At 39.8% G+C, this 25,197-nt stretch overlaps 1 protein-coding gene across 8 annotated transcripts in view; it reads right to left on the bottom strand.

The window, feature by feature from the left end:
• Positions 1-25,197, bottom strand: part of LOC114787163 (serine/threonine-protein phosphatase 2B catalytic subunit alpha isoform) — a 71,732-nt gene that overhangs the window by 22,253 nt on the left and 24,282 nt on the right. For all 8 annotated transcript variants that reach the window (XM_028975014.1, XM_028975031.1, XM_028975035.1 and 5 more), the window contains exons 2-6: positions 14,223-14,423; positions 3,898-4,022; positions 2,818-2,929; positions 2,368-2,513; positions 1,204-1,343 (exon numbers count right to left, since the gene is read on the bottom strand). In XM_028975014.1, coding sequence (XP_028830847.1) covers positions 1,204-1,343; positions 2,368-2,513; positions 2,818-2,929; positions 3,898-4,022; positions 14,223-14,423 — 724 coding nt within the window. The remainder of the gene's footprint in view (positions 1-1,203; positions 1,344-2,367; positions 2,514-2,817; positions 2,930-3,897; positions 4,023-14,222; positions 14,424-25,197) is intronic.

Genomic DNA, 25,197 nt, shown 5'->3' with positions numbered 1-25,197 from the left:
ATCATCTGAAACTTGAACTGCTATTCATTTGCTGAATCCTCCCCAAAACAGGACCTTAAAATCTCCATAGACAATTCTCCAATCTCTCCCTCTTCCACTGCACACAGCCTTGGGGTAGTCATGGACAATTACTACTCTTCTCAGATTTCCAAATACAAAATACTGATACTTGCAAGGAAGGGTCAACAACCTCCAACCTCAAATCTCCTTTCACTCCTTGTTCTGCACCTTGATCTCTCCAATCTTCCAGCACTGCTCAACTGGTACTACCATCTCTCAAGGTAGAAGGAAAGTATTCATTCTTCTTGGTCTTGGCTTCTAGGTGGTGGAATAAACTTCCACTAGATGTCCGAACAGCTGGATATTTTAAAACACTATATTTTTTATCACTCCAGATAAGAGCATATGCCAAATGCTGTAAATGTAAATGTACTGATATAGGACTGTATTCAATTGAAAGTTTGTTCAAGGAGATACTGTTATTGATAACCTGGCTAAATATGTCTTTGCTTAAAATAACTTTAAAAGGTTTATGAATAACATTTGCGATAATTGATAGTCTGTTGGTTCATCTAAAAAGTGGTCATCAGAAGTGGTCATTACAATGTATATTAAGGTTGGAAAAGTATTCAAAGTAATTGTGTATCTTCAGTTGCCTCTATCAAATTCATCTGTTGAAAAACAACCAAACTCTACCAATGCAAATCAACAACCAATCTGGTTCGCAGATACAGCTTTCTTGGTTAAAAACTAAAAAGAAACTACTATCCACATGATAAAAGGACAAACCAGACTGCACCATTAGTGCATTTGGAAGAGAGTGTGACCCTTGGCGATGCGGTAAATTTCATTACATGCAGGACAGCCTCAAGCTCCCTCTCCAGCTCCTGTCAGAGGGAGGCACAGCGCTGCATAAACCCCAGCAACGGGCTAATGAGAGATCCTGAGGGCAGAACCTCGCTAAAGTCTACCTCTGCCTCCACAATAATGAGCCCAACACAATAAACAAATCCACTCAATCTAGGAGCCCCACTGCTCAGGTGAAAAAAGAGGAGAAAAGAAATCAAGGCTCATCATATAAGGTAAAAATACCTTTAGAAAATTAGTCATAATGATGATTTACATAGCTTAGATTATGTTCTCCATGGCAATGTCATAGCAGACAGTTCTTTTCTCATACCTAACCAGCAGGAGTGTGTTTACCTGTAGAAGTAGGAGCAACCTCGCACTGTGTTGTGTGTGAAATGTTCTTGGGATTTCTCATTCCCAAAATCCTCCAGAGGGTCCGACCACAGCAGGTCACACATTGGTCCATACGCTGGCGGCTCTTTGAACCTGTCTAACTGCAAATGGACAAAGAAAAAAGCAGACAGCGTTGGATTCACGTAGGACCCAAATTCTCAGCCACTGGGTGGCAGAGAGTGATCTACAGCTTAACATGGTTACCCCAGAGCATATTTAAAGTGAGTATTATATCGCAAGTGTGATCAAACATGTCGAGGAACAGTACGAAATCATGCCACGTTGCAAAAGAAGAAACACTGATGCAGGACTGGATTAGTTAAGGTCTCAGCAGCAGGCAGCAACATAGTTTCAGATCTAAAAGCCCTGAGTGAATCTCACACATTTCAAAAGGAAGACCCACATGAAACAGCCAGTGTTTGCAAACCTTTTGCCCTAAACAAATGAATGAGAATGGTTAAGGCCCACATCTACTTCAGAAGACAAACAACAACCCATGTGATGGTAACATTTAGTATTGGTCAGAACTACTGAATTACAGGATAGATAGAACTGTATCTACATAATTCCATTTGGTTTTACTGATATCAAGGAGGAGAGCAGAGCAGTAGGCATTAGGTAGACTCATCTATTCAGACAGTAGAAAGGGTCTACCTCTCTCTAAGAGTGGCAGCCATTTTAAACAATCGCAATAGCTCAGGGAAAAGCAAAGACACTAATTCAGCTTAACAAACATCGCAATAAACTAATATATTACAAGAATTTTAGGTTGATCGTAGTCTAGAGGGTAACACACTTGTCTATGAACCAGAAGACCCAGGTTCAAACTTACTACCATTGGGTCCCTGAGCAAGACACTTAACCCTGAGTGTCTTCAGGGGGACTGTCCCTGTAACTACTGACTGTAAGTCGCTTTGGATAAGGGCGTCTGATAAATTCCGTAAATGTAAATGTAAGACCTTGAGGAAAACACGTAACATTCAGCATGCTGATTTGATCCTGTTAGAGAACATACAAGTATAACTTTATGACAGATGATTACAGTTAATTGCGTACAATGCTATTGTCATACAGTGGATGCAGAGATGGACATGAGGTCAGACATTTTGGGCATAGAACACGTACTTTCCTGATGTCGTCAAGGTTTGTGATTTCTGGTGAGAGTCCTCCGTGTACACACAGGAACTGCTGGTTCATGAGGGCAGCCAGGGGGAGGCAGTCAAAGGCATCCATGCATGCATCATACACCCGTTCTGAATACTTAATTTTACCTGTTAGCATTGGGGGAGGAAAGATAGAGTAATAGACTAATATCAGCACATATACACACTGCAGCAGTGTTCTGACTTCAGATGGAAAGTCTTAAACAGGACATGAAAAGTACATCTTGTCTGTACATTTAAAAAAAAATACTACAATAGGTCAGTTTCAAGTGAGTTTTTGATCCAAAAGCTTGACGTGTAAATATCAGAAAGATCAAGGTTTCTGAATTCACTCAGAGCAATTTGGGGCTTCAGTCAGACCTTCAGAATAAATATATGTGTGTGTGTTTGCATTGGATTGCAATATACTTACATTCCTGTTTGAATGTGAAATACTCTGTTAAATGTCTACATTCGTGGTTTCCGCGTAGCAAAAACAGAGTTTTGGGGTAAAGGATTTTTAAAGCCCATAAGTACAGCACACACTAGAGGAAAGAATAGCAAGGAAGAGTTAAAATGTGGACATAAACATGAAAATCACAGTCTTAGTTTTCTGTATTCTTAATATTCTGTTGTGTGCTGACAGTTATACACAACAGGTCATGCTCTTGGCACTGATTGATGCATTCATAAGTAATTCAGTTGCTCAGAACACCAGCATCTCATGGTTTTGAATATGCTTGGGTAAATTATTGCAAATATATGCAATTATTACTTTTTATCGACTCCCTTTTGTCTATGGCATTAGTCACATTAAAACATAAAGAGAAATGTGAACTTGTTGCAACTTGTCATATTACATTTTGACCATGATTCACAAACCCTGGAACTAGAGGCACTTATACTGCACATTTTTTAGTTTACCTTCATTCAACACCCCTGATTCAACTTCTCTACAGTTCTGCATAAACATAAACATACATACATATACATACACTTATGTCTGGTTTTACCATTACCATAAGATGACTACCAGAATGCAACAGTTTTTAACTGCTGATTATAGGCTTCCAACCATCCATAGATTCATTTTATATTCATAATAGCAAGCAATTAACTTCACAAATGAGAAACAGTGAAGAATATGAAATATTTACTCCCACTGCCATCACTGTGTTTATTCATCCATTTCAGCAAATATTGAGCAAATGTGATTCTTAAATAAGATGTTAACATGATGTGCTTTTCCATGGGCCATACTTGTTGTTTTCCAATTTCATTTTTACAAAAACACATTAGATTAATTACTCCTGCAGTTTTTATATTTAAGACAAACAGATTTTCAAAGCCATTTTTTTACCAGACAGTTTGCTTGGTCGCATTACAAATGAATGAAATTAGTTGAGGTATTAACCATCAGCACAAACAGAGTTAGTTTGTGTTTGTTAATCGGAAGAAAGCACAGAGGGTGGGGATTGCATTTAAAAGGCAGATCTAGCACATTTTCACTTACTTCAATACTGAAATATCCTCTGTCCACATAATCACCAAGAAAAAGATAGCGTGTGCTTGCTGGGGACCCTCCAACTTCAAAAAGCTTCATCAAGTCAAAAAATTGCCCGTGGATGTCACCACAAACTGAAAGAAAAAACAAACACAGAAACAGTCAGAACAAAGAAAACTGGGATTTGCATCAGGACATGAACTACTCATGGACAAGGGAAAATGATCAATTCGAGGATCATAAAAATCCAACACCATAAATACAATTCAACCCACAATTGTTTCTTTACAATAAATATGCACGTTTTGCATTTGTCACAGCCGAGGAAACTGGTCTTTGCTTTCAACCAACACTGAACGCATAAATAAAGTGTATCACCTGGCCTCTTGTTCCATGTATAATACATTGTTCTGCAGCCTGTTGCTTGATGAATGTGGCATTATCTGGACAAGGCAGACAAAAACCTGTCCACCACCACTTGATGTAATTGAATCCTTTTCTTGCAAAATAAGTCATCGCAGATGATTTCATATTGAGAACTATGTCTCAAAAGTGTAATTGACACAGACAACACGGCCTTTCTAAGTACACTGAATATCCAACAAGAAGTGCTGCAACAATCAACCAGGTCTGTGACTCACAACTCGGTGCTCCATGGGAGGGAATCCATTTGGCATGGGTGCTGCAGACACATGGCTCTATGCCCTACGTAAAGCCCTGCTAATGTGGACCGCTAATGGCACAGGGCCTCACCCACTCCCCAATGGCCACTGCATTAACAGAATGGCATTCAGGGCCCCAATACGGCAACAATGCCCCACTGCTGGAACAGGTGGCGAGGAGGTAAGATTAGTGAGCCCCCCGCAGACGTCAGTGGGAAACCCCAGTCTGCATACCACAGCACAGCATGGTGCAGGCTCAACTCAGCTGGACTCTACTCAGTGACTTTTTTTTTTTTTTGTTTTGTTTTCAATTGAATGAAAGGTTAATGCACTAACATGACAAAACCATCGCCATCATTGTGACAGCAAGTACAACCTTGATCAAAAGGTCCTCAATGGTACCTTGCCAGTTTGGAATCAACTTCCAGTTATGAGTCTGATTCCTAACCTGTAAAGCCACCATTTCCTATGTAAGGCCAACACTGCTCCAGTGGCCATAATTCTGTAAACACTTGTTGTGGTAATAGATTCCAAGATTGAAAGAGCTTTCTACACACCAAATATGAAAATAATATTCAAAATTCAGTCTACTTGTACAAAATAAAAAAGGTCTCCCCTTAATTCGACATGAAATACAGCATAAATAGTATACAGTGGGAGCTAATATTCATTGCAGATATTTCCTAAATATTTTCCCTCACTTAAATTTTCATCTATTACCATATTATCAAGAGATTATAGCAATGAGTCGAATAAGGGGGTGAGTAAAAAAAGCTTAACAGGGTGACATTTAAACTTGCAGGGCTCGAGACGACTTATACCCATAGCCACCTTATACCCATAGCCACCTCTGCAGACGCATTTAAAGGTTTGAATCTCCAGGCAAAAGCAATTTTAGCTTAGCATAACCTTTATGCTTGTGTATGATGTAAGACCACTACCAAAGACCATAACACTTTAGTTGAAGAGAATTTTTTAGATCTTGCATTATTTAAACACAAGCACAATACAATGTTCTCCAATGTAAATATTCATATTCATACATACGTTCTAAAAAGGGTCAGGCTTGGAACATTCACATTTTATTTACAAGGATTCAGAGAAAGTGACTCACAACCTGGTGTTATTATACATAAAAAAAGTTGCTGTCAGTTGGTGTTTATTTCATGTGAGCTTTATTATTTCATTAACGGTCATGACTCCTTAAAGTAAAAGTCCATCATTTATTGGCCATCCACCCATCAGTCAGTGACTGACCAGGCCATCCTGATAGCAGGGCAGCAGTTTCTCACTCAGATCAAAGACAGCAGTTTAACAATTCCACTGCTAGAGCTAACTTTTTAGGCCCAACATGACCCGAGCCTGACAGAATGCAGTCCAGCTTTCCTCGCGCACGCTACAAGCGTTAGGAAAGGAAGTGAACATTCTAGCTTTTGTTTCACCTACTGAGCATCTATTTCCACATATCACATCTCCACATCTCTCACGATAATTAAAATAATCGCCTGATGACGTGGCCAAGAATTGCAAGTCAAATCAAATAAAGTCAAAAATAAACATTTAATAAAACAAATTTACAACATGCCGAAGCACCAAATTCTGAAAAAAAAAAATACAAGTAGCGAATCATATTGATAGGATAGGTACTATATACCAGAAATTTGTGTTTGTCGACCACTCATTTACCACGTAAGCTCAACCCGAACTGAGCCGACCCGGTCCGAGCCCGAAATAAAATGATAGAAAGACTGGCCAAGATTTACAGCTCTTTTCATTGCATCTACAGGCTGCAACAAAATCAGAATTATTATAAAAAATGACAACTGCAAGGAACAAGACAATGAACAGTGGACAATGAGAACTGCCTCTCCTTGACAGCAACAAGATAAAGCTGCATTAGAGGGAGTAAATTTATCAGCACACACCAGTGTATTAGTCAATTAGTCAAGTGCTATTATTACGTGATAAGGTCAGATAAGACCTGATAAACTCCAAATAAACTCCAGTAAGCAGGTGAGAAAACTTGTCAGGTGAAGTTCACGTTGCATAACAAACACATGAATGCAAAGAAACCAGTGCACCATATGTCTGTCTCCACTTTCTTACAATCCCCCAGACATGCGGTGTCCTGAGCCCTGCTCTCTGTATCTATAATTATGTGATTTGAATACAAATTGGTTCCTTGGCAATGATTTGCAAACTTAGATCTTGAAATTTATTTATGAGTCCTGAGTGATGTGTGTTCCAGTGTGTGTGTGTGCGTGTTTTATTTTCCCAGATGACACCAAGCAGCACCATCAGAAATGACTTTTTAAATCTATACCATTAGCATCTAGTGGTAGACTGCAATGGGTAGCTATTCACTTGAGTTAAAAGTAAGGCTGCGCAATATGGACAAAATAATCATATTGCGATTTTTTTTAATGAATATTGCGATTTTATAAATCAAACATAAATCAAAACCAAAATACAGATTGCTCTCTTAAAGCTTTTCCGCAAGAAAAACCAGCATGTCCACCATTTCTAGTTTTAAGCATGAACGTTGACAGCCTTCACTATATTAGTTCCATTGTCTGTGGAGTAAGACACTTGTTGCTCTTCACAAAGTCCCCATGATGCTAAAGTATCTTTTAAACCTTCAGATATATTTTCTCCAGTGTGATCTTCTGGGAGGAATGCTGACTTTTCATTTCAAAGTTGTCATTAATATAGTAAACCGTTAAACTCATGTACGGCTCCATCGTTCTGCTGGACCACATATCTGTGGTCATGGCAAAGTATTTCACCTGCTTGAGCTCGTGTTCAACGCCCGCTTTACATTTCTTGCAAATTACCTTGCTCTGTGACACATCCTCTCTCCTGAATGGAGTGAGCTCTGATTGGTTAACATGTTTCTCCTGCTCAGCTTAGCTGTAATTGCCCGGTGCGCTGCGTCAGCTCTGATTGGTTAACATATTAAAATCATGCGCACAAGAACATATTTTGAATAAAAATCTAAATAAATTAATGGACAAAATCGCAGTCTTAAGCGGTTTAGAAATCGCATGTGCTTAAATTGCAGTTTTTTTTTTGCGATTGCGATTAATTGCACAGCACTAGTTAAAAGCCTGTGCGTAGTGAATCGGCAACCTTCAAACATGCCGTAAACTCTTGCTTTGCTATTGTGCGCGAACCCATGCCATCAAATTCAGCGTTTCAATGACCCAGTTTACATATATGGGAGCAAAATTGATCCATTGATCAGTATATGTCTGACTCCATGTGGACAGATGGCGATATTCTTGTTATTGTGCTTTTTCTGGTTGACTTATTACACTACAGACCAAAACAGTAGACAAACCATCTCGTCTGGCAGCATATTGTTACCATGTTGAGCAGTGAACTGGACAGCCTTACAGCTCTATATACTCTTTTCCTTATTGTTCTAATGAAATGCACAATTTTCCTTGTTGCTGGGGTGATATCCGAAGGCTTACACCACCACTTCAAGTTTAAACCATGGAAAGGGAATTGTCGAGCATGCAAAGAACACGTTTGAGTCCACATTTACAACTGTAAAAGTAACATTTCATTACATTATCTAGATGTGTTAGTTTGACGTTGAGAACTTCAATTTAGAATAAAAAATCAGGTGTCAATGGATCTCACTGAAAAATAATCTTTTATTCAACATTATGTGTGTGTTGGCTGTGTTATTTTTGAACAACAGACTGTGAAACATTGTGGGAAATGTCGGGTCAATGACACAGGACTCAACATCTCAATCACTGTGCTTGGTTTCCGAAACCACAAAAGTCCTTACCAGTGCTGACCATTGCCATGGAAACATTGTTCATCGCATAGAAACAGCTGACCAATAGCAGAGCAATGCAGGCTGAATGGATTTACTTCTCTGCAAGTATTCTACTGTACAAAACGAGCACCTGCTTCCTGCTACACATCGCCAGTTTTCACATCGCCAGTTCCCCGTCATGTATGTGCAGATCTGATCTGGTATGAGTGCTGCTTTTCGGCGGGGACATTCACTGATCATCCAGCAAAGCCCACTGGCCATGAAGCAATGTTATGTTTCAGTGTGCTGCTGCTGCTTGATAAGACAGACTTTCAAACAAAGAAAGAGTGTGGGTGTTATATGTACGTGCTGGCATTAGGAGTGCATCTGCTTTTGAAGCCATGGCTTCGGAGCAAGTGGGGTGGTATTCACATAATACCAGAGCTGCCGCAGACACCTCCAGCAGTGACCCCCTAAGGAGCTGCGATGACACAGTAGATTTCAGCAGCAAGCGACCAACAGACATGGGGGAAGGGGCGGGAAAGAACGAACAAACACAACACAGCAGGAAAGAGCTAACATCCAAAATGCAGCTTCAGAGAACAATCCAGAGGTCCAGTAGGCATCGTTAGAGAGGATCGAGGATGAAAGGATGAAAAAGAATTGTCCTGATTGGACAATAATGTTCACAGCAGGCTAGAGCATGTGAGTAAGTAGTAGCAGACACAAAAGATCTCTTTTTATCCCTGTTGCCAGGCTGAGATATGTGGAAACACAGGAACAAGGGCAGCACATTTCCATAGTAACTATACTACAGATAGATTTTGGTCACAGATACAAAGACACCCTAGCACGTCCTAGAATGGACTGCCCTGCATTAAGAGATTCATGCATTGAGGCTGTTGGTTTTAATGGCTGCAGTAACCGAGTAAAGTACTCAGACAGAAAAGAGGTTGAGAAGCAGATGACACTAGAATATATTAGGGACCACAAAAACACCCACCCACGTAAGGGCAGCAAACAGAGGACGCAAACACACATTATTCACAGGAAAGTGCTTGCAGACTACAGAGCCACATCAAAACACATCCAAAGAGACATGCACACGCACACACACACAATGGAAGAAAGGCTAGGGCAGATGTCTATATACACAGATTTGCAGACAAACACGTATATGCACACTCGATTAGTGACAGATCAAAGCAACCTACACAAGATGAGCAGGTGGGAGTGCATTATCTCAAAAGAGACAGCAGCGGTCCACACACTCGCACTGCTGCTGTGTGAGGTTGATCGTTATGAGTAAATACCATCAATGCAGCTCTGCCGGCTGGCATGTGGGCGAGCGCATTACACAACCCCACTCCCCAGTCGACATGGGGGCCACTCCAGAAGCTAAGCTCCACGTGCTAACTAAGCAAATGAACAGGGTCCATTGCATGCATCGAGCGTGCTTAATTGCATTGGTTGAAATGGACTGCAAAATTCCCCCTGCCGCTGGCATACAAGACACATATTACAATCATCACTTAGTTGTGGCACAGGAAGAAGGATGCTGCCTGAAGAAATTTGTGACTTTCCATGCCATTAAAAAGAATTGCAGGAGTAAAATAAGTCAATGACGTAAGCTAACTGCAAGGTAATTGGGAGCCTTTGTACAAACCCTTGGCTTAAATGTCTACTGAATCAATTACCTGATCTGATCTGCGGGCCGATCTTTCGGCAGTTACTTTACATGTGATTGTGTCACTTTTGTGGTACTTTATCCATGACTAATTATTGTCTAGTTACCCAGGAAACACTGAGAAAATGTCTTGTGCATATTTTGAAGATCACCATTACTTGAGAATTGAGTAAATTAAGTAAAATATAATTTTCAGAAGGAGGCAGTGGATGGGGAGGACACATTTCACTGTGTGCACTGGAAGGGGATTGTGTTTCACATTTGACAACTAATCATTTTCACTTCAACCTGTTGCAGACTCGTCAATGACAATACATTTAGCTGGTGCTAGCCCATAGAATGGAATCAGTAAAAGCCAGCTGAATTGAATTTTTAGCAGGAAAACAGCTTAATTCAGAACCACTATCACTAATGGAAGAAATGCAGATTTTGTTTAGCAGCTCCACAAATTCCTCCTAATGCAAGACAATGATAGACCTCATGTGGCTGGAGTGTGTCAGCAGTTCCTGCAAGACAAAAGCATTGATGCTATGGACTGGCCAGCCTGTTTCCCAGACCTGTATCCAATTGAGCACATCTGGGACATTATGTCTCCCTCCATCCACCAACGGCACATTGCACCACAGAGTTGGCGGATGCTTCAGTCCAGGTCTAGGAGGAGATCGCTCAAGAGACCATCCGCAACTTCATCAGGAGCATGCCCAGGCGTTGTACAGAGGTCACACTACTGAGCCTCATTTTGACTTGTTTTAAGGACTTTACAACAAAGTTGGATCAGCCTGTAGTGTGTTTGTTTTTCCACTTTAATTTTGAGTGTGACTCCAAATCCAGATCTCTGTGGGTTGATCAATTTGATTTCAATCAATCATTTATGTGTGGTTTTGTGGTCAGCACATTCAACTATGTAATGAATAATAATTGATTAGTTCAGATCTAGGACATCTTATTTGTGTGTGTGTGTGTGTGTGTGTGTGTGTGTGTGTGTGTGTGTGTGTGTGTGTGTACTTAAGTTATTTAACATTAAGAAATGAGAAGCTACACAGTTAAACAACCATGCTGGAAGACACAGTCTGTGGTTGTGGAAAAGATTAATCTGTTTCAGAAGGTTAAAAGTGAACACATTATTAAAAACTGAAAGGATGGTGAGGAACAATCATCTTCACAGGAGAAATGTGGTCAGAAAAACTCTTGAATAACTTGAAGGCTATAACTGAAATGTCAGGTGAAATCAACGCTTATAAATATCTACATCTAAACTTAAGGCTACGTTCAACAGTGACCATATGGGTATTTCCACATGCACGATGCAAACGGAACTCAAAAGATTGGGACTAAACAGCTGTGCAGCCTTTAGTCTCACTGATCCATGGTTTTCTAATCAGGAATAAAAGCTCCAATGTGCTAAAGAGCATAATGATTGGCCTCTGGAGCAATGGAAGAAGGTCATGTGGTCTGATGAGTCCAGATTTACTCTGTTATAGGCACATCAAGATAGACGAGAGGTGCATGAAGTCAGAGGGTGTGAGGATGTGCTGGAGAAGGATTTGTAGGGACATTGTTTTGATGCACATCTGCAATGCCACTGTGAATGTGTGACTTATTCAACACTAAAGGTGGTCCAACTAAATATTAGTGTGTGACTTTTTTTGGACAGGCAGTGTATCAGTATATCGACTGATAAGAAAAACCCATCCCTAGCCATGACTGCACAAGGGGGGGGGTGTGTGTACTGCATGTGCTGGTATGTGTTTGTTCACACTGCGGATTATTTGCATGCTCTCCGGCAGACTGATTATGCATAGGCAAATGGGTTTGAGTGAAAAAGGTACATGAGGAGAGACACAGAGACCACACAGAACGAGCTGATGAGAGCCCAGGGTCTGAGGGCTCTGCAGAGTGGTGAGTTAATATGTGAGTGGGAGTGATGAATGGCCTCATTCCAGCAGAACGTTTGAGGCCCACAGATTCTGCATGTGTGTGAAAGTGAACCAGGCCTGTGTATACCTGGGTACACTGTGTGTAGATTATACCTCAGCGTAAAGGCGAGGGAGAGTGTGGGAGTAGACAGGCGTCTTTGTCAGCACAACCCCTCAGGCCAGTGTTGCAGTCAGGAAATAAGTCAACTGTGTTCATTCTGTCTTGATGTAATATCCTCATACATCACAACCAAAAACAAGTTAATCATTTAAAGTGACACAGGCTAACACAAACATACACACAGACGAATAGCCCCCGCTGAATATAGCTCCTCTTGGCTCCATTAACAACCATGCAAGTTTAATAACATGAAGGAGCAGACAATAAGTGCCTGTTTTGAAAGCATGACAGGATGTAATGCCTCTATGTGACTTGGCCAAGGTGAGTTGGAATCCCACAAACCATTTCTCTCTTGCAGAGAAATAGTTTTATTCTGCACTTTAACCCATAGAGACCCAATGCACAGAAAACTTTAAATTTATTTTGCTCTCATAGCATGGCAGGTCTGTCATCTAAGAAGAAAAAAAAACACAATAATATGATCACAAAGATTGAAAAAGAAAAATATTTTGTTTTCTATTAAACATTTATGCATCAGCCAAGTAACAAATAACAACATTGATAACAATTGGTTTACTTTATTAGGCCTCCAAATTCTGGAGAAAATCAAGGTAGATCCACACCAGGATGTAAAGGTATTGCTTAGAATAGCATACCTTAGAACAGCATACCTTCAAAGGTCTAGTGTAATTCTTTTGGTGGCAAAAGGAGGATTATGATCTCATGATGGTTTAATATTGGATTACTGATATGGCTAGAATAGAACACAACTAGAAAAAAACAAAGAAAAGAACACCTCTGTGGAACATGCAGTGCATATAACAACAAATGACTATGGACAATTATTCTATTGTCAGACCAAGCTATCTGCCCTGGTACTGTTGGAATTGATATTATTGTGACCCAAGTTTTTTTTTTATTAATTAAAGCCTTTAGTTTGTCAACTCCAAACCTTCTTTCTCTCACATATCTTATCCCATATTTATTCAGGTATGTTTCATCAACATATGTTTAACATTTTCACTATGATACTCTCTTACAGTTAAATTATCAGAATCATTTGGGATGTATTGGGAAGTTGCTGTGAAATTGAAAAAATATAAGTGCAATTATTTAATGACACTTCTCCACCAACCACAATGTTCTTACCCTACCCTCAACCAGGATGGCTTCTGTACTGTCAAAGCAACATCATCCACAATGATGCCTATTCTCACAGCAATGCAGCACCCAAACTAAGAGCAAAGATACAAATGAACCCACAAATTATTCCAAGTAAAGACATTTTATGGAATTTTATTACAACATATTTCAGCATTCACCGATGTAACAAAAAAGTTAAACTTGTACAGTGAAAAAGGCACTTGAGACATGATTACTTCTCAGCACCCAAAGAAGGCCAAGCTTATGCAAATGGTGTTTAGTCTAAAGAACAAAAAAAAACATCTTAATGCATCTGGAAGCCATTTTCCCCTTCTATGTCTCTGTACCACACAGTGATGCATTTTATTGAAATAATTGTTGCCATTGTTATGGAAAAGTGTCCTGTGCCTCTCGTTAATGAACCCATCAAAGGGGCTCATCACAAAGTATAATTAAGTCATGAAACACTGTACATAATAGACCGAGAGAGGATGAGGTGGGTGAGATTTGTGTAGAAAGGAAAAAATATATATACTGAACAAAAGTGGCCAGTATGTCATTTTTAAAAAAGATCCTAGAATTAATTTAAATGTAATGGTAATGCTGACTGGGTTAGATGTAAATGATTAGGTTAAACATCTGATACATTCAGAAGTGTACCTTTTCTTTAATATTCTATGAATGTTCTTTGAGAGTCAGACACTTTATTATAAGGAGTGTCTTCTTTTCAAAAAGAACACTCAACCAAAGCTATAGAGACAGCGTGTTCTTTTATTAAAGTAAACTCGTTTATTTTTTCAGTTTAATGATGTATCATCAAACACACTGCATAAAGGAACAGGTAAGTGCAGTGACTCAAGAGGTTAGTTATTTACAGAATATAAAGCTGACTGACCTCTGACCCTAAGCTTGTTATTGCCTTCAGGACCCACGCACATCCTTGGGGGCTTGGTGACTCATGCAGGCCCAGGTCAGAAGTGGAGACGAGCAAGGACAACAGTGAAAGAGTGTGTGCAAAATGTTTAAGGCTGACCTGTGACAGGTGCATCGATGTCCAGCAGGTTCTTCTCAGAGCGCAGGATGGCCGCACCCTCACTAATGAGCCGTAGGGCCACTGTTTCTTCAACCCGGCCCTCTTTAGTCAGGTGAGCCTTTAGCACATCCACCTTTGGCTTTCCCTCACTGTCAAACACCTCCTTTGCCGTCAGCCGATGGCTAGGTGGGAATGGGACAGCTATGAGAGGAAAGAAAACGGAAGGAAAGGCTAGTTAATTGATCAGAAGTTGTTAAAAAAAAACAGCTCACTTGACCTCATATTAAACTTTGCCATTAATATACCTAATACTACTAACAAAGTGGTCAGCATGAACCTTCATTCTTGTCAGTTTATTAGTGACTTACCTTTGGTGCACTAGGAGGCTTATTTGACCCCGGGTCAAGTTCAGTGCACTTAAAAGTGTTTTATCTAATTTTAGTCTGTGTTGGTAGTCCTGAGTGCTTCCAAAAAGAAAATGATTTAGGCAGAATGAAAAAAACATGCTTAAATACGCAGCGAGAACACAGTCTAAAAACACCATGTTGTTCTCTATCTTGTTTTTTTTTTTCTGAGCTAGCAACTGTCATTCTCAACTCTGCTATTTAACTGTTTAAAGATGGGGTATTCCTGTTTGGCCAAAGTTTTATAAAAATACAAAGGAATAGAGAACAATTACTTCGCTATAATGCTAAAAACTACATAGCACTTTGTTGGGTTTGTGCCTAATGTAAAATGTATTTACTGAATTAAAAACTTTTTTTGGTGTGCTCATTTTTGACAGATAAAGCACAATAAAGTATCTTAACATGTGGACAAAAAGAACACTATATGAATTTAGCACTGTTTATCTGGTTGCAAATTGAATAAAAAAAGACAACCATTGCAAAGTTTTAAAAATATATAAAAAAAAAAACAGAAACATGTTTATTTTTGTCCATAAATATCACACATCAAATTGAACAAAAATCAGGTGTAGACAGTGTTAATGTTGTTAATGACAAATGGTGGAATTTTTCTAGATTCACATAAGGATACAGCTTATTTTCTGTTCTTGCAATTCTCAAATTTCCATTTGGGCCCTAAATGACAGTTGTCCACATCATAATACCAGATGCACAACCTGTCAAGTCTGAGTTTGTCAAAAGCCATCACCATCAGCTTGGCTTTAAGCCCTGCCTGACAGCTCAGGGTTTTCTGCCTCACACCACAGCACTAACTCACCAGTGTCGGCACAATACACTGTCAATCATATTCCTATAGCTGGTGTGCCATCGGGTTCACCAGCCTACTTCCTACTTCCGCTATGGTTCTTATTGCAAAGAGTAATAGTTCTGGCATATGCACAAGCACCATATCTTTAAGCAGTCTGAATAGAGATGTGGCATTTTCCCTGGTAGAAAGACAGCATTTATTAGATTAGACAATAACTGATGGATTGTCTCAGTGTCACACAGACTGATTCATTCTAAATGACTTCCAAATGCTGCCTACGACACGGCCAATTAATTTGACGTCATCAATATTCATGCTGTGTCTATCGAAGATGATGTGATTAATGAGTTGTAAAAGGAATAAAGTTCTCTGCTTCTGGGATATGTTAATGCTGAGGTTTTTATGTCGATTGCAATGTTTAATGGTATAAAGGCCCAAGAGTCCCACAAGCATTCAAAACATCAGTGACTGCTTAATCATTCAGAGGTTTATTACAATTATTAGACTTAATCCTACTTCATCCTACTTTATTAGTCTTTTTAAATATTATCAAAATGTCTGAATGTCTCCATGAATCCCATGAAAAAATAGCCAATAGTCCAGCAAGAGTTAGAAAAAGGGTTAATTTCTCACTTAAGAAACAATCCACACAACCTACTTCTACTGTCAGTGAAAGCTTATAAATGCAGTGTAAAGTAGTGCAATGTAAAGTAGTAACTGCAATGCACTGATAAAAGGGTGAGATACAGAGTTGAGGAAGAAGGGAGGGAGAGAAGAAACGAGAAATTTGGCTATTTCTCCCCTTCATTACTCCTGTCTTCTGAGACTGAGCAGAGGACTATGACCAAGGGTCTAGTAATAACAGATCACTACAGCCAGCTACCATTCACAGAACTTGAACTTTAACAGAGCCTTATTCCATAGGCATTCATGTTGGTTCAGTCTCCCAGGAGAGAGTAGGGTTTGAAATGTCATATGCATGTTAATACCCCACCCCTTCTCTACTGGGAGCATGTTAAGCTTATTCTTTAGACGGCTGTAGATGTTGCAGAAAAGATTTTGACAGGTTCGACAAGGTGGGAAAATGCCCTTTATTTTCTCCTTCCACAACCTGAGAGGGTCTGATTTTTTTAGATTGCTGGTTCTGTGAAGAATATCTTAACTTCCTTTCAACAACAACTTGTATTATCGATTTCTGTTGACAAGGTCCGCAAATAATTTTACCCCCATCTCCAAGGGGTAAGACTTGCATCTAAGAACACCCACATCCACACCCACAGATGAGATGCCTGTTAAGAAGCAGGAGAATTAAGAGTGTATTGGCCACTGGATCAGAAGCAGTGCATAAGTCTCATCTGCACATTGTAATTAAAAATGGAAGAAAAAAGCTCTACACAAACAAATAGAGCTCTACACAAACACAAAATGACTGCGAGTTCAAATGCTGTGAAAGGGTCAAGAGTATTTTCCAGAGATTCTTCAGATCTCCTCTCCTGTTGGCTGAAGAAGCGATTGACAATTTCCAAATTAAAGATGGAAAAAAATTTGGTTCTTCATAAACATATAGTGCCAGCAGAGCACCACATCACAGCCCAGCCCCCAAAACCATCCTGTTGTTAGTTGTTATATAAATAAAACTAGGGCTGCAACAACGAATCGATTGAATCGATAAAAATCGATTACTAAAAGAGTTGGCAACGAATTTCCTAATCGATTTGTTATGTCGCGCGACGCAGAGACGTTTGATTATTAAAAAAAACTTTTATTTGAGCGCGGAGCGGAGTGAACACACTCGGTCTCTCTCGCGCACAGATGCTAGCAGATTTTGCCGCCTCTTTGACCGCGCAGAGCAAAAAAAAAAAAAAAAAAACAAGCGGAGGTAGAGGAAAGATACATGGCGGAGGCAGAGAAATCTGCGCGAAAATATGCAAAAGCGACATGGCACGGCACGGGAGCACCACGGCAATGATCCTGCACCTGAAACGTAAACATGTTGGAGTGATTGAAGAGGAAGAAGGGAGTTCAGCAGCAGGGTAAGTCGCTACAGAATCCTACTTTTGTTCCGTTTTGAAGCGAGGAACGTAATGTCCCTGGTGCTGGTGTTTAACTCACCGCAGAGGAGAACTAGACTGGGACTTACAGCGCCACCTACAGGTGTGGAGGGGGGATGAAACAGCGTTCGGACTGTTCTCTGCATCTCCGCGTGGACGACTCGCCTATTGTGTCCCTGAGCAAGACAGTTAACCGTAAGTTGCTCCAGGGGGACTGTCCCTCTAACTACTGATTGTAAGTCGCTCTGGATAAGTGCGTATGATAAATGCTGTAATTGTGAATGTAAATGTTTACCTGTCATACAGCTTGACAGGCATGACAAGTTAGCGTTAGCGCGTTAATAACAGTAGTAAAGTAGGGGTGCTATAGTTACTTTGCATTAAAAGACTAAAGACATGTTTTTATTCACTAGCCTTTTTTGGAACATTCATTTTTCAATCTGATGTCATGTATAGCTACACTGCAAAAAAAAGCTTTTCTTACCTAGTAATTTTGTCTCGTTTCCAATCCAAATATCTAAAAAATCTTAAATCAAGATTACTGGACAAGAAAAATGGCATGAGAAAATTAAGTGATGCTTAAAACTTCTGTTTGAGATTATATCTCATTAAGATTAGTTTTCTTACCCGATTGGCAGATAATTTTGCTTGTTTTAAAGAATCACTTAATTTTGAGATGTTTTATCAGAAAAGAAGACATCATTTCTTATGCTATTTCATGTGTCTAGTAAATGTATCTTGATTTAGGATTTTTTAGAGATTTGGACTGAAATCAGTACAAAACTACTAAGTTAGAAAATAATTTTTTGCAGTGTGTGTGTGTCAGTGTGAGTTTGTGAGTGTGTGCGTCTACGAGTGTGTGCATCTGCAGTGTAGTGTAGAGAACAAGTTCTGACATTCAAACAAATCCTGTTAAATTTTCTGATTTGTATTGTTCTTTATTTTTTATAAATTATTTATCGTTCTGGCAGCTCAGGTGGCACTTTGTTTAAAAAAAAGTCTAGATTTGGCAGATGTAAAGCATACTTGTGTATTTTTTTGTGTTAGTCAATTTTTATTTTATTTTATTATTATTATAACAGCTCAAGGAGCAACATGTTTGTGCACTTTCTAAAGATTTTGGTTCTGTTTTTGAATAAAGGGTTGGAAATGAATGCTTTTCTTTTTTCTTTTTTTTTTTTTTATCCGATTATACGATTAATAAAAAAAAAAAAAATTCGACGGATTAATCAATTATTAAAATAATCGTTAGTTGCAGCCCTAAATAGAACCCTATGTGTCCTTTCCGTCTTCAGGAACTCAATTCCCTGCACAATAACACAACCTTAACATGTTAACATGTTTTTTTTATATACATTTGAGTCTACCGATCAGCAAAATAACATCTGTCTCTTTACATTTTAGAAGTGATCATGCATCCCTTGTCATTTTGACTTCTGCAATACCCAAATGTTTCCATGTAATGTAGCATTTAGGCAAGGTTCTCACTTCTAACTTGCTATACTGTTCAAATCAAACAAAAAAAGCTCAGTGACTCACTGTTATTAACAGTATATCATTAGTAAACAGGTGTATAGTATTGTACTGGCAAACAGTCTCACAACACAATTAACTCGAAACACTGACAGTAATTTTAAGAATGAGAAAAGAATTTTGAAGTGTTAAAAAATAGATCTGGTTCTGGTTCCAGAAATAGTATTGGGCTTGAAAGAGTCAAGGTGGCATCACTTACTGCTCACTCAGGGTGATGGGTTAAATGCAGAGGACAAATTTCACTGTGTGCATTGTGTGCTGTGCTGCTGTGTATCACATGTGACAATCACTTCACTTTATAAACTTTACTTCAAAAAGCAGCCCTGGCCCAGCCTATGACAGTCACACATTCCATGCTAGTGTGGTTAACCTCTTAAAAGCCTTTCACAGTCCATTAACTCTACACCATAATTATGAACACAACACATTCATGATCAGTGGCATGGCTCATTCTCGGCTCAGCCAGGAAAAAAAATGTACACACACTCCTCTGAAACTGGCCTGTTGGGATGACGTGAATGCACGGTCTTGGCCCATTTTTAATGCTCAGAATGTCAGCTACGGACCTTTGAAAGAGCCAGATGCACCATGGATTACCATTCCAGACAGACTGTTCAACAACCACACCGCCTTCCAACTAATCAATGTCATAACCAAAGGCTGCTTGGACAACTAAATGAAACCCCACAGCTGGCAGCCAAACACAATGGCAAACACAGCTCAGTTTGATGGATGTGGTTGACACACTCTAGTTCCACAACGATTCAGGGAGGACTTCCATATGTTCACTGTTCTCTGGTCTCAGGAGACTTCCCGAAGAAGGTGGCACATTTTGACGTGAAGAGCAGCATCAAACCCTTCTCTGTACACCTCACTTCAAGGCCTAAAACACAGCTTTCATCCAGTTATAGCTACTCAATTACTGCCAGGGCAAAAAAAAGGTGTTCTTTGAATATTTTGTACAGAAGCTGGCAATATCACCCCCGGGACCTCTATCTCTACTTGAGAAGATGCAACTGTTTGGAAAATGAAAGAGTTGGGAGCCTGTTAACTGAAGTTCTGCACGCAGATATGCCAGCAGTGTTCACATGTGAGAAACAACCTTCCAAAAAGCATGACAGAGAAGCTGGCTTAGATGCTGCAACAGCCCGGACTTCCTCATGAGTTAATCTGGACCGTTTCCATACCATCACAAGCTATTTAAAAGAGTAAGATCCGCTGACCTGGGAAAGTATAAAGATAGTAATTAGTACTCTGTAAGCCTCTGTAATGCAGCAGTCTTTTCTATAATTCCTTGCTATAAAACTGGTGGTTCAGTCCCATACACATCTAAGAAGGAACGAGATGGAGAAACTGGCTTAGAAAAACACTCCCCATACAAATTGTAAGAGTCAGTAAGGCACCTGCAAAGTCTTGGCTGGATCTGACGAAACAAGATTTAATACACAACTATTAACTACACAACTATTGCTTGTCACAAATAAAATCACTGCGTTGTAGGACAAAAGTGATCAAGACATAGCAGGGACTTACTGGTGCAGATTACAAACTGTTCAGATGAAACAAAGGGATGTGAGGAATAAAACAGTAACATAACTGCATCTGAATTAATGTGCAGAGTTATTAAGAAGTGCTCATCCTAAGAAGAGCTTCACCCATTGCACTCATTTGTTTCTCACTAGGGCTGCAACTATCGAATATTTTTGAAATTGAGTATTCTGTCAATTTGTTCATCGATTAATCGAGTAATCGTATAAATCATACTTTTGAGTTTTTAAACAACTCTATCAACAGTGTGTTATTCCTCACAAAAAAAGTTTTTATTCAAACTGAACACTTTTATTAGATCAAAGCTTAAAACCTTAGGGTTACTGACTCCATAATTAAGCCCATTTAATCAATCTTTCTGTGAAACATTCATGATGTACATGAAATAATTATGAAATTCACAAACATAGGTTAGCCTATTTGTCCGGTTTACGTGAGGATGTTTTTGGTTAAGGTGCTGTTGTATTGACAAAGTACTTTTATGGTAAGCTGGGTCCGTTTTACAGTGTATACACTGCACTACGTTGTCCATGCAGCGTTAAATGGTCCCACACTTTAGACATTTTATGCCTTTTACTCACACAGGTATCTTCATTTTCCGCCATTGCCATAGAGCTCAAAATAAATAGCGCCTCCTTAAATATTGCGCTTCTGCTTCCTTAAAAATGCGCTACAGTTAAAACAGTCCGTGTAAAACAATGATACCAGTTCTTCACTGCGTAGCTCCGCGGGAGCGATACGATAATAGACGGGCAAATTAACGAAGCCTCGAGGCAAATAATTTCTCACCCATCAATATACATATTAAAACACATGGCCAGTCCATCAGGGCTATACTTCTAGTGCGAAGTACAGTCAGGCCCTCTGGAAAAATGCAACAGTATATATATCAACAAAATATGCTCTTGCTAAAAAAGGTTCTATTAATCACTAAGGCTCTGCTTAAGAGCAAAGGCAGACAAACACTGCATTTACACAGCTTAACAGAAGCACAATGGTTCACCACAGCAGACTGCCTGTGGATCACATTCAAGCCTATAGCATTAATTACACAAAAGTAAGTATATGTCAACCCTTAGACATACACAACTATTACAGAAGCCCTGAAAGAAGAGATGACACCAGGTCAGAGCCTGCATGATCTGAGATAATTTGGGATCAAACTTGTTTCTGAGAAGTGGGCATAATCCAATTGTCACTGCGAGATGAATCTCCTGCAAAATTTAACAATGTGTTTAGCATTTAGTTTAATAGGCCTGGTTGACATGGCGGCTGTGGCCTGTGTAATGTTAGCAGGTTTGAGGCGTTCAGAGTGAGGGTAAGGCCCAAAATAACAGGCCCAGCTGTAAATTTAAATGTCTGTATTTCCACGACTGGTCTGATCAATGAATGGGTCTGCCTCAGCAATGCGTAACATATTATGGATATTTTGCAAACATTTTGCTAATGTCAGTGGAAAATAAACTACTACTCCATTCTTTGTGCATGTGAACATGTGCAGTATAAATTTGTCATAATGGTGGACGTGACAGCAACATTGTTGAAAGAAATTATTACTGAAGGTTGCAGTGATAAAAAAAAAATGTTGCTAGGTTGCATAGAATTCACAGGTATAGGTTGAATAAATCTAATGTTTGCAATCGCAACATCACAGAATCCTAGCAGAACCGACTGATTACAACTCACTGGTCTCGAACAGACAAGCACCTTCACTACACTGGACAGATCTGATGCGCATGCAGTTTCTCCTCATTTTCCAGAGGTGATCTGAGCCCATGGTGGCAGATAACGAGCGCCGGCCTGCAGCCATTCATCAACAGGGCAGCCTGCTGCTCAGCAGCCCCTGGGGTGGCTGTAAACGGCCTGTTGGAGGAGGCTCCCTCAGCAAGCTAATTATTTACACACACAGTCACTTGCTGCTGAGAGGCTCAGCTCAGAAACCTACACACCTCAGCACCAGCACAACAGATGTGAACCTCACAAGTCTGCAGAACATGCTGAGCCTAATGTTAACACTAGGAAGCAAATGGGAACACGATTCATCATAATTTAGTGGATATGTGAAAGCATTTCATTCTGAATCGATGCAAAAAAAGCTATATAAGATAATATACATTCAGAATAAGCTATATAAAATATATAATCAATCATAATTGAACGCAAGATACATCTATTTCATACCTTAAACAAGTTAAACCAAGCAAATTGCCAAGATGTCAGAGAAAACAGTGCCCCTGAGTATGTGTTGAACATACTGTATACTGAGTACAGTGAATGAGTGTAGTATCTAGTAGGCCATGAGTGTTTACACAGTTAATTTTACACAACGTTTCCACAAGCTGTTTAATCTGTAAACCAATTTTCACACGATGACAGTTAATATGCATGGAAGAGTCGAGCCGAGGTGTAACCCCTGCAAGAACACTGCTAGGATGAACCTGCTCCCAATAATGGGAGTCTGTGCATGGTATTCTTCAGGTTGAATATATTTGTGTTCAGTCTGCTTTTTGAAATATACAAGGTAATTTGTGTGAAATCAAGTCAATGTTACAAAGACAATTGTACCTACATATCAGGCCCTCTGGGAGTTCTGTACTAACTGTCACCTAAAGTTGTCACTCGGAACCACAGAGATACAGGAAAGATAGAGGAAAACAGCGATCAACACAACCAGATAGATATGCTAGAGAAACTGCCCTTGCCCGAGCAAACCTCAAGCATGTTTCAGGATCTGTATCAACAGGTTATTTCTGTTTTATTGCCATTGCAAAGGATACACATTTATAGATTCATAAATCTGTATTTATACAACATACAAAAGTATTGCTAGGTTACAGAACATGAGTGGACATGTGACAGTTTTGATAAAATATATGTTCTTTGAGAGACATGCACTGAGCGTGACTCATATCCTGATATCCGCCCCAGGATTGTTTATGCATTGGGATTAAGCCATGTTAAACAGACAAGGAGACCTCATGATTAGAACAAACACTGCCAGAGACAGCCAGAGACAACTGACACGCTTGGCTGTGCAGGGCTGGAGTGAGTGTAGCCTGCCATTTTAAACCAAACACCACAGGTCCATATACCTAATACACCTACAAACATCAACACCCATCTGTTGTAAATACAGGCCTGTTTACTCTCTAAAAGTCGTTGCAGAGAGTCAATAGGCTCTCCTATTTCCGTGCGGCAATGCACAGTTTTTGCTGGCTTGTCGTGGTGGCCTTCACACAGCCCCATCCACCACGCTCCTCTCATTTGAAATGGTTATAAACCTGCCAATCATTAACTCAGAGGTCAGCATTCTGCCTCGAAGGTGCAATCTTCCCAGTTGATCTAGTTGTAATAAATTCCTGGGCAAGCCCTCGATTAGGAATCTTGGGCTTCACCCACTTGCTCACAAGTGAAACAGCTCCATTAATTTATTGTGAGAGATAAGTGGAAGCATTAAGGCTTGGATTACAGATGCCAGGTTAATTTACATAAAACTCCAAACGCAGGACGAGAAAAGGACTGTTTGTCTACACAATGGCCCTTAAATAGGTTATTTGCAAATTATTATCCATTAGTATATTTCTCATAACTTTGTTACATTATGTTATAGTTCAGCTCTTCTGGCCAAACAAAGAAACAAAGAACTGAGCAAAGTCCCATCCCCACACACTGCTCCCAGGGTGATGGGTTAGAAGCAGAGGGCACATTTCATTGTGTCACCGTGTTCTGTGCACTGTGACAATCACTTCACTTTGACTAATGGAGAAAAAAATTCCTGACTGCCCAAAACAGCCCAAAAGATCTACTGACTGTACAGGCCAAGGGAGACGCCAAACTTCAGTCTCTTGTTTATCTACCCACCCAGTGGTCAGCTATGCCGTGTGAATTGATGAATTAGCATTACCTTCAAGGTAAAATGTTGGAACTATTGACCATCTAGGAAAAGTAGTGGGTCTAGGGAATGGCATTACAATACAGCCAATACACCATCTCTAAAACACCCCAAACTGGTGGTAAGACCCTCTTAGAGGTTGGATTTACAGTGAATCATGAGTGAACAGTGCATTGCTCATGGCTAAAGAATTGTGCCACTGTCACAATTAAAACTGATGCTTGCATAGAGGCCAACTTTTAATTTCAGCACCCAATCATGAATACGGACCATGTGCAGATTCCAACAAAAAGCAAGCATGCCTGATGGGTGGAAGCTGGAGAACCTGTGGGATACCTGCACCAATGAGGGGAGAAAATTCAAACTCCACATAAACAATGCACTGAGTGGAGACCAGGGTTTGAACTCACAATCCTGGAGGTGTGAGGTCACATCTTATACCTCCATGCTACTGTGTAACCCCATTGGCCACTGTGTTGCACAACAAGACACCATGTGGGCAGAGGTAAACTAATAAAAATACAAATACTATAACTATTCATTGTGCCATCTCAGTATGTTACTGCCAAGACAATACAATTAGACGGTTTCTTGCTTTTCATTCATTTAACTGAGAGCTGGTCACAGTATGAAAACACCTATGAAACAAAGCTAGAAACCACACCCAGTCACATCACCAATGCTAGCATGGAGAATAAAAACAGATGGGCACAAACACAAGCGAAACATGGAATTA

Source organism: Denticeps clupeoides, chromosome 1 (assembly GCF_900700375.1).
Source record: "Denticeps clupeoides chromosome 1, fDenClu1.1, whole genome shotgun sequence".
Classification (NCBI taxonomy): Eukaryota; Metazoa; Chordata; class Actinopteri; order Clupeiformes; family Denticipitidae; genus Denticeps; species Denticeps clupeoides.
Note: the sequence above shows the minus strand (reverse complement) of the source record. Positions and strands in the feature narration are given on the sequence as shown.